The sequence below is a fragment of the Hydra vulgaris genome, chromosome 12 (genome assembly GCF_038396675.1).
Source record: "Hydra vulgaris chromosome 12, alternate assembly HydraT2T_AEP".
Classification (NCBI taxonomy): Eukaryota; Metazoa; Cnidaria; class Hydrozoa; order Anthoathecata; family Hydridae; genus Hydra; species Hydra vulgaris.
The window spans coordinates 21,108,451-21,120,000 of NC_088931.1; the positions used below are offsets into that span (position 1 = coordinate 21,108,451).

At 23.9% G+C, this 11,550-nt stretch overlaps 1 protein-coding gene and 1 long non-coding RNA gene across 2 annotated transcripts in view; both read left to right on the plus strand.

Moving 5' to 3' along the window:
* Positions 1 to 727: 727 nt before the first annotated feature.
* LOC136088572 (uncharacterized) lies at positions 728 to 4,790 on the plus strand. The gene is made up of 2 exons (XR_010642275.1): positions 728 to 869; positions 4,335 to 4,790. It is a non-coding gene; the product is annotated as an uncharacterized LOC136088572 (long non-coding RNA).
* A 927-nt stretch (positions 4,791 to 5,717) lies between these two features.
* LOC101234776 (zinc finger protein GLI4) overlaps positions 5,718 to 11,550 on the plus strand; it is a 22,745-nt gene continuing 16,912 nt past the window's right edge. Inside the window, exon 1 of the mRNA XM_065812523.1 lies at positions 5,718 to 6,540. Coding sequence (XP_065668595.1) covers positions 5,806 to 6,540 — 735 coding nt within the window. The 5' untranslated portion in view covers positions 5,718 to 5,805. The remainder of the gene's footprint in view (positions 6,541 to 11,550) is intronic.

Here is an 11,550-nt window from a genome sequence, read left to right on the forward strand (position 1 = left end):
CTAAAAAACTGCATATTATGATTTGGAATAAAAATAAAAAATTAAATTTTTATCGACAATTTACTTATGTAAATCATTAAATCACATCCGCAAATAATCAAATTCCCTCTAGCAAAACCTTTATCCCAACATTTACTTAAAAAACCTTGAAATTTTAAATATTGATTAGATCTATAATATTACCCGAATTTTTGAAACTTATTGTTTTTTTTTCTATTCTGGTTTAATTTTCCAATTAGCAGTCTTTAGATGGGTTTATTGGTTAGAGCGCTGGTTGGCATCAGAATAAGAATTTCCTATGTTCGCTGCCTCCTCCAGCTATGTAAGCAACTTCGGTAAGAAAAGCAATGTGAACTTCCTGGTCAATTACTTCTCCACAGTTGTCTGACCCAAGGCAAGTCATTAAAAAAAAAGTATAAATTTGCATTCTGTGGTTATTGTTTTTATTGTCTTGTATTATAAAATTTCCCGTGAAGCTATCAATTTACTTGATAAAAAAAGTAAGCCATTACCTGTAAAATTGCTTTAAAGCAACAAGCCAGTAAATATGAGTAAAGGACTTTTAAATACACTTTTAATTTTGACAAATTCTTTGGTTTAATGGATGCCGTTTTTAGCCATCGAAATTCTAAAAAAAATTCAATTTATATCCTCTGACCGTTATCTGAATTACAATATCGTATTTAATAATGGTAGTAATCGAATTGAATTCCGTTGTTTGAACCTAAAGTATACTTTGCAACTTAAGGCTCGAGTTATTTCAGACTTAATACTTCGTTGTAAATTACATTATATATTTTGTAGTAAAAATTCCTTGTGAAACTCCGTGTTCGAACAAAAAAGAAACATTTGGAAATCTTACATTGAAAGTAATATCTCTTTACATTGTATTATCACTGAAAATCAATAACAACATTATTTTGATTTATTCAAAATACTTTAGATTACTTAGGATCCAGGTATTTTAATGCGTGCTGGAAAATTTTAATTCAATTTTTATTGATGAAAAAATATACTAATTTTGATTAAGATTTTATTTCCATAGTAGCTTAAAAGATGCAAGGTATTTTGCTTTATTAACAAATGGCATATGTGGAGCTGTAAAAGTTCTGCTGTTCTGTTTTCTTTAAAAATCAAAACGATCTAGAAACCATCTGATACCGATGAGGGCATCTTTTTTTTCTCTTACTTTTTCTTATAAGCGTCAACCAAAAAATATTTATTGATCCAAATCAAAAAATTTATTAGGCAATTATTTATAATTCCCAAAGACAGTTTCTAAAAGTCAGGTACATTTTCAGAAAAAACAAACTTTTTTTTAAAAAAAAATCCAACTCAAAACTTAAAAAACAATAAAAAATAAATAATTGTATTGAATTTAAAATATGGTATTTGTTATAAAGTAAAAGATAATTTAAAAAAGGGTAAATTTCCTTCCCCTCCCCTCCTTATTTATAACCACCATTATCTGGAAAAAAACAAACAAAGTAATATTTTTTTCATTTGTAATTCAAAGTAATGAAAATTTATATAAATTTTAAATATAAAATATATCACGCTAAATATATTTGTATATATCTTTAAATTATAATTTAAAACACTATATACAAAATTATAAAAAGTCGAATAAAATTTTAAATCTCTAAATTGATTAATTTGTTTTGTTGCTTTTTTTAAAGTAGATATTATAAAATCATTTTTTGTTAGACTTAATAATACTTGAGTGATTAAACTTTGTTACCTGTAGCAAAGTTTTTCATAAACTCAGCCTAAAGATCTTGACTTTGATTTCAACATAGTAAGATAAAGGAATAAATTAGTAATACAAATTATTAAATATTGAAAACTAACATCTAAAAACTTCAATCTTGAATGCAGAATAATTTAATTAGTTTTTTTTTTATGGTAGGCTTGAAAGTACAATGTTTTGTTAACAGCAATGATAAAATCATAAATACATTCTAATGTCAACACAGGGTGGTTAGAATGAAATTAAACATGCAAATTAACTTCTCCTGTAGCGTGTCATAGCTATTCTTTATGATTTAAACTATTTAATGATCTTTTTTAAATTAATTCCATCTTTTTAAAAAATATATATCAGAGATTCTTATAATACATTAAAGGATAAAGCAATAGAAGATTTATTGATCATCTACTGATCAAATAATGTTAAAATATCATCTCAACTATTAGGAATATATAATGAGTATATTAGGAATATGTTATGAGTATATTAGGAATATATTAGAATTATATTTTAGTTAATCATTCTAAAAAATTAACAACTGCTATAAGACTTTGCAGAGTTTGTATCTTAAAACCAGAGTCAGAATTTAAAAAATACTTGGATTATAAAGTTAATTGTTGAAGTTGGATGCTAATGTGATTTAAAATTAGGATTGAAATATATTATCAATGAAATCAAATGAAGTAATAAATATTGTTATACCAACAGTTTGATGTTCAGTGTGTAATTTTTTTTTGAGTCCATCATACAAAACATAGAAGTAAAGTAGATATATTTTAGAAAATTAAACAGGTTACAGAAACAGCAAACAAAGTTGTTCGTACAAATAAAAGGTATAGATTTGTAAGAAGGTAGTGTTTATTAAAACATTTAATGTTCAAAAATCTGTCAATACTGATTTTAATTAAAATGACAAAAATGAAAGAAATACTAAATTATTTATTTAAAAAAATCATACAAAAGTTGTTTTATTAACATTGTGTGTCAAAGATCTGAATTCCCTCCATAATAATGAAAAAAGTGTCTCCAATAATTTCTAGTATTTAATAAATTTTGCTCAGAACAACATAAAGTTTATTTCTTGACAGCATTTGTAAGCATAAAGTATTGTATTTTTGCTTTCTATTTTTGTATTTCATTTTATGGAAAAATATTTTAGAAATAAAAATAAGGGAAAAACTTTTATTAAATAATGTTAATTAGGTTTTTTTAAATACTTTAGAAATAAAAATAAGGGAAAAACTTTTATTAAATAATGTTAATTAGGTTTTTTTAAATACTTTAGAAATAAAAATAAGGGAAAAACTTTTATTAAATAATGTTAATTAGGTTTTTTTAAATTTAGTTATTATTTTTTTATTTACCTTTTCTAAAGTTATTATTTTTATAAAAGTTTTTTTTAAAAACGGCTCTGAAAAAATCATTAAAGTGTGACAATTATTTCACTTAAGTAAAATTATCATGACTTTTTTTATCAAGTGATTAAAGATGACTAGTCTTTTTTTTTTTTATTGAAAATACTTTCAGAAATGAAAAAAGACTTTTTAACAACTCATATACAATTGTTCTTGTTTCTCACATAACCTCTAAGCCTCTGTACTATCATAAAAAACTCAATTAGTTTTTTCAACTTATTTTATAATAGCCTATTTCCAGAATTTTCGAGCCATTTTAATATTGAAAAAAGGTTCAATACTATATTTTTCTATTTACTAACCCATTTCCCTTCTTTCTTTTTTCTAAGTCAACTTTTTGAAAAATAATAAATGTTTAATATACAATAATGACCAAAAAATTTCAGTTAAGTTCAAAACTGCTTTTGATTTTGCTGATGATACTAACTTACTATAAATCAATAAATCATTAAGAAAAATTTTCCTTCTATCGGTAACTACTGTCAATCACAATTTTTCAAATCTCATGAAGCTGCTTTGTTCTCTATTTTTCTTTTTTTAATTCTAATTATATTTTTGGGTATCACATATGCATGTCAAGTATGAGGAGGTTACCATAAACAAGTTTTTTGAATATTAACCCATCTTTCAATCTTATGTGCTATACTCCAAAATATATAAACTAGATGACTTATATTATTCATAAACTACCAATTTGTCAGGAAGTCACAATAACTTATCAATATCCATTACCATTTTTTCACAACTAGTGCAAATTATTATTATCCTCTTTGATCCATCGGTGGTTTAAGGTGGTTCCTTAGTATATTGCTATTTATCAACAAAATAATAGTAGAAGTTGTCTTGTTTTTCTGTGTTGTTCAGGGTTTACTTTTAGAATTGTAGGATTGAGAGAGAGTTGTATTAACAATTAAAATAAATGATAAATTAAAAGAAAGCAAAGAGTATCTTATTGTTCTAAAACACAAATCTTAACAGGTGAGCTGACCAACCTTATTGCTTAAAAAAAAACTTTTGGTAAATTTATTGGCATAGCCATCTAGTTGATATTGTGGATGACTGAAATGTAATGCTTTTTTTATTTTTTTTTTATCATTTGATTTAACATATAGTAGAAAATTTTAAATTGTTTGGTTTATTTGCTGATGTATTTAGTCATTTTGTTATAGTGAGCTGTTGAAGTTAATCTCTATGATACAAAAGAAAAGATAACAAAGTTTAACGAATGTATTTTTTTAAACAAAAATAATGGAAAAAGCACTTGCACTCTTAGCAATATGGTTTGGTAAAAAAGCTACATTTTATACTATTGGTAGAATGTATGGTTTTCCACGTGTCTACAGAAGATTTATTGAATTTAATCGTAGATGGACTTCAAACAAGGACAAACTGAAAAATCGGTCTTCATTTGTTAAATATTTCTTTAGGATTCCTAATCAAATCTCGTGGCGTTTTAAATATCCAAAAGGTCGTACTTAGTATTATTTAACACTTTCGGTACTTTTGTAAAAAGAAAATACAATTTCTTTTGTAGCTTTTACTTTATTTATATTTTTTTGTTACTAAAATTCTTAAAAAATTGTAAAATTTTTTACAGATACAACAGGTTTTTCATCAAAAATACAGATTAACAGGTGTTTCATCAAAAATACACATATAACAGGTGTTTCATCAAAAATAGAACTACAATGAAACATTAAAATGTAAGTATTTTTTTTCTTGAAAAAAAAAACTTGCATTTTAATATTGTTTTTTTTTATGAAAAAAAATTAAATAATTTTTTTCCCCTTTCAGAGGAAATGCATTAAATCTTCTTTAATTGAGCTCACAAAATGCTGTACTGTCTTTAGAGTAACTTCTTTCAAATAATACTTGATTCATTCTACTAATTTTTAAATATTTAAAATTATTTAGATAAATCAAGTATTATCTTTAAAACATAATCCAGAAAAGCAAATATTTTTAATGCGATTTTTAAAAAATAGTTTTGTTAACTGATTAACAGACTGCTTGATTGCTGGTCTAGTCATAGACTAGCTATCAAGTCTGTTTTAGAGTTAATTGCAAGTCCCACTGATACTTTCCTAACATTTTTAGGGTCACTGGAATAATACCCTTCATTTTCAACAGCTGTGGAGTTTGACAAAGTAAAATAGAATTCATCACCCAAAATAAAATTCTTGTTAAAAAACCTTTTATTTGTGTGTCTACATTTATTTTGTTCTTTTTTTGAGGGAACATTTGTTATGTTACTTAAATTAAGGTTTTTTACATATTTTGTTGTTGCTGTTACTATCTGTTCAAATTATATCTATAAAATTATTTTTATACTAAGTTTAAAGAAACTAATGATATGGTATGCTGCATAATACTATAGTTTTTTGAGGTCAAAGTGTTTGCATGTTTTTAATATTTTTTTGTTCTTAATTTAAAATTTGTAATATAGTTATAAATATATTGGTTTATTTAAAAAAACAAAGTTTGTAAAAATTTAATTAATTTAAGTTAATTGTTGCTTGATTTTTTTTTGGTCAACATGTAATGTAATACTTATATATGTGATGCATATACTTGCAATGATTTTTTAGTATTTAATATATTTATTGAAAAACAACAACAGTGTAAGATAAAAAATGAAAAATGCCCAATAGAGAAGATGAAAACAAAATTTATGTGTGTTTGTTTGAACCATCTGAAGATGAAGAGTTAAAAAGTGATCACCTGTTTCAAGAACGTTCAATTTATGATAAAGATGAAATATATATCGCCACATCACCTTCGTTTTCTGTAGATTCTGATAAATCAGGCATTATCGACTTGATTCAAGAAGATGGTAAAGAATCTGTTGCTAAAGAGACAATTAGTTTTTGTGATAAAAGTTTACCTGTTGAGGAATATTCTATTTTAAAAACAACAGATTCTTATCCTATTATAAATTCTATTGATGGTCAAAGCTTTTTTGTCAACTCAGACTATTCTGCTTTGGGTTTGGAAATGTCAAAGGCATATTTTTATGTAGTCTCACCTATTGGTAGCTCTCAGCTCCTTCAGGCCTCTGATAATCATGCTGATATACCTCTAATTTCTTCCTCAGCAACACCTACAACTGAATCTTTGGATAGTTCAATTATTACTGATGTCCAGTCAGTAAATGAAGAAAATAAAAGCACGAAACCAAATATGACATTTAATGACTCAAAAGGTTCATTTGAATCCAGTGCAAATGTAGAAACAAGCTGTGCAAGTGTTCAAAGTCCAGAGCGATCTTATGAAAGCTACTCAAATCAATTTCCTGTAAGTTTTATTATATCAGACACAAAAAAAAATGAAATTATTTGGAAACAGTTTTCTCCAGCACATATTGAAGAACTTGGGGTAAGTAATTTGGATATTTTTACTTTTTTTTACATACAAATAATTCTCAGTAAAAAATTTTATAATTCAATTTACTTTTTTTTAGTAATAAGCTTTTGAGATTTTTGTTTTTGTTTATTTTTATTTTTTATTTTTTTGTTTACAAATGTTATGCTAAATCTCAGATTAAACTTTTTTTTTAATCAACAATGTGACTATTAAAGGGTATGTTTTATAAAGCACTGATCTGATGTTTTATAAAGCACTGATAATTTATATTTAACTAATGCTAACATATTTAATTAAAATAACAGAAAAAAGAAGTTCTTTACTTCTTAGAGTAAATTGCCTACTAATTATTATTTGTTTTTTTTTATCAATTTTTACCTTAATCCAAATAATTTTTTTTTTTTTTTGTTCCATAAGTTATTGATCATATTTATCTACCTTCTCTGTCTGATATTAGTACGTTTTGCAGATCATCATAAAACTCCTGTATAAATATTATATATATATATATATATATATATATATATATATATATATATATATATATATATATATATATATATATATATATATATATATATATATATATATATTAGCCTTGAAATTAGGAAAATGAAGGTCAGCTAAAAACTTGAAAACCTAAAACTGTTTTAGTTCAGCAAAAAATTTAGAAACAGGATTCAACAAATCAACAAACTGCAGACATGTAACATAAAATTGAGAGAGAAACAAACGCAGAGTTTGCCCACTTTTCTTTCAAAATGAACATTTTACAATTTTATTAGCAAATTAAATAAAACATATTTGCAGATTTTATTTTAATTGTTTTATTTAGAACTAATAAAATGGTTATTTTTTCCCTTTTATCTCAATTATTTTATTAAGGATTAGAATAAAATGTTAGTTTTTTGCATTTTTTAGAATTTAATAAAAATGTTCAATGTAAAAGCTTTTATCTTGGTTATTTAATTTAGAATTTTGTTTTAACTATTTATTGAGAATTAAATATAATAATAAAATCAAAAACAAATTCATTAAAAAAAATACATTAAAAAAAATGTTTTATTTAATTAAATAAAACATTCATTTTAATGTTGTGTTTTTTAACTTGTGTTTGACCAAAACATTTATAGTTGATCCAAACGCATTGATAGTAAAAAAAAAATTAGATATTGAAAAATACTAGATCTTGTGATATATATTTTACACTGCAATCAGGTTAAATATTGCTATTTAAGCACCTTATAAAATATTTTTTTCTGTATCTAACTTTTCCAACTGAGCACTATTTAATTTTTTATAGTAACAATAATTATAAAGTACAAAATAAGTCTTCAAATCTTAAAGAAACATATATTTTTGCATGTTTAATGCAGGGAAGGGGATGTTTATATATATATATATAAACATATATATATATATATATATATATATATATATATATATATATATATATATGTGTATATATGTGTATATATATATATATATATATATATATATATATATATATATATATATATATATATATATATATATATATATATATATATATATATATATATATATATATATATAAACAGTTTAAAAATGTATTCTACAAAATAAAATGCTTAATGTTCTTAAAAAAATTTTTCATTTAATACTGTGTTTCATCAATAAAGACTCATCAGAAATTGATGTAACACAGTGTTAAATGAAAAAAATTTTTGTTAAGTGATTTTCTATTAATTTATAATTGCTCTGTTCTTTTAAGAACATTGAGCATGCTATTTTGTAGAATACATTTTAAAATTGTTTAAATATATATAAAATTCTCTTTATTTTTTTATTTTTTAAAGACATCAACTTTTTAAATTACTGCAATAATATTAATTACTGCAAAACAAGTTAAATGTTGTTTAAAGGCTTTTTTATTATTACTATAAAGGAATGTTTATTTTTTTTGTTAATATTAAATAATTAAATTTAATATTGCATTTTAAAAATGTTTGGTATTAACAAATTTCTTTCTTTCCTCAACATTTGTATAAATGAATTGAAACATGTTAAATTTTTGAGTTTTAAAAATGATTATTTCTTAAATTTCTAATAGCGGCTTTGCTACAAATGATTTTTTATTTATAAAAATTTAGTGAATAACAAATAAAAAAATTATGTTAATTTATTTACTATATTTATTTAAATTTATTTTTATCAGAATAAAATTATATATTTTTATTAAATTAGTTTTAAATTAAATCATATTTTTTATCAGAATAAAATTATGTTCCCATAATCTTTGCTTCAAACAAAGAAAAAGTAAAAATAAAAATAAACTTTTAATTTTATTTGAGTTTTTTTCATTAGTAAAAAATTTACTAATAAAAAAATTTATTATTTAAATTTATAATTTAAATTTTTATTTAGATAGCACTTTAATTGCCATTCAAACTTTTGTAACAAATATTTTTATACAAGCATCTTTCAAAAGTTAATGTGACTTATTTAAAAATTAATTACTTCTTTTATCTTACCACTTATAGTATAATATAAAAGTTAAAAAATTATAAAAAGTAGCTTAACCAAAATCGCTTACTGCTTACATAAAAAGTTACTGCTTACATAAAAATTTTACTTTTTGCTTACATAAAAATTTACATATGTTTAAGGCGTATGTAAATTGCTCTACGCTTAATGCTTTTAAACAAGGCCTATATATATATATATATATATATATATATATATATATATATATATATATATATATATATATATATATATATATATATATATATATATATATATATATATATATATACACAGGTCTTCCCAGGAGAGGCGTGCGGTCACACGCCTTGAGTGAACACGGATATTATTTTTTTTTTGGAAAACTCGGCCACGCATATTAAGCATATAAAAAAAATGACACAAAAATAAAAAGCCGAGGAAAAAATCAAACTAATTTGTTGTATTATTTTATTATTTTTATTAATAATTTATTCTTATCATTAATAAGGAAACAATAACATAAAAATAATATATATATATATATATTTTTTTTTTAATTTTTTTTTTCTTATAACAAAATTTTTTATTTTTTTATTATACATTTTTTTTTTTCTAATTTTGATTTTTTTTTTTTTATTACAAATTTTTCACAAAATTTAAATATATATTTTTTCTTGTTACAATATATTCTGGCTTTAATGCTGTTTTACATAAAAATAGGAATACATAAACTTGATATCCGTTTAACAATACAAAAGAAATATAAATCAGTTGTAAAAAAAGTTGTAGGAGGGAGGGGGTAACACCTCAGGCGGCGTAATATTTAGACCACCGAAATATTTAATACCACAAGCGATTTTTTAAAAATGCGTCTGTAATTCTTGTTAGATTATTATCCAAACTATTTTATATGTTTTTTTTCTTATTTTTAGGGTGTTTATTTTTTTCAGCAACGATATTTGAGACGAGTCGAGGAACGAGACAGAAAAACTTTTTAATCTATTTTGAAAATATATTTATATTATTGTAAATGTTACAAGTTATTAAAATAATAAATCGTATTTATGAGTAGTTTAATCATTTGAAACTTTGAAAGATTTAAAATCGATTACACAAATGCACTTTATATTATTTTGTCATCTATAAGATGCCCAAATTTGACATCAATGCCATTTGGCAGCTGTTGGGGTCGTTTGTTTTATGCAAAATCTTTAAAACCAATCATTCCATTAATTATCTCTTCCGTGTTGCATTTGAAATGATTTTATTCTTACATCAAACTTGTTCCGTAATTACAATTAAAATACCACAACATTTCCTAAGTACTTTTTTGCAATGCAATAAAAGACGATCATTGATAAAAACAGATCAGGGTTTCAGGCGAGAGAAATGAGTACAAAAGCTATCACAAAATCTTTACAAACTGTTTTATCCTGGAAATACGATTTACTTGGTTATGATGTCATAACAGTCAACAGTGTTTACACAGTCGTCAAAATATAGTGTAAGCTATGTTCTAAGCGTGAGAATATCTCTGACACGTTTGGGTGTGCCAAAAATTCTTTAAATGCTTTTTCAAAAGGAACTAATGTTGTGACACATCATCAGGTATAATTTATTGATTTATATGTTTACTATAAAAAATAGTCATGGTGTCTATATTCTAGAAATCTAGGATGTAACAAGAATGTTAGAATTAGGATGCTATAAAAAGTTGTGTTATTTTTTTAATTTCTATCCAAGGTAAAGAGACATTTGTCAACATCATCGCATATAGAGGCAATACAATTAGAAAATTTTGATAAATCTCCTTTGAAGCGAAAACAAACTAACGACATCTCATCAATAAGCCGAGATGTCAATGAAGCTTATTTAAAGTTAATGCGGACCGCTTACGAATTGGCTATGCATCCGGCTATGCTGCATAGCAATTTTGAAGTGCTCATAAAAGTTCAACGCGACAACAGTGTCAAATTATTGCGAGGCAAAAGTAACAAAAATGCAGGTATTCTCTCTCTCTCTCTCTCTCTCTCTCTCTCTGTATATATATATATATATATATATATATATATATATATATATATATATATATATATATATATATATATATATATAAACAAGGCCGTAGACAACTTTTTTTAGTGCTGGAGATGTAAAAAATTTGCGATATTTTGAGTCTGTACACAAAAATTATATTATTATAATATAATGAAGGATTATTTTTACAAACATGGAAATTATTTTTAGAAATGGATGATTTTTTTAAAAAATTAGGGAGTCCCCCCCTCCCCCGCAAACTTTAAAGCTGTGTTGGTGGCTATGATGTAACAATAGACTAATAGAAAAGCTATTTTTATTTTAAAATAGCCATATTTTATTTTAGCCAGGAAATTTATACACTGCATCGGTGAAACAATTACGGAGAAGATTGCAGCCATTATTGAGAAAAAGTCATTCATGGCTTTGCTTTCAGATGGTAGCCAGGCTAGAAAAACTGGCAGTGACAAAGAGGCAGTGTTAGTTAGGGTGCAGCAT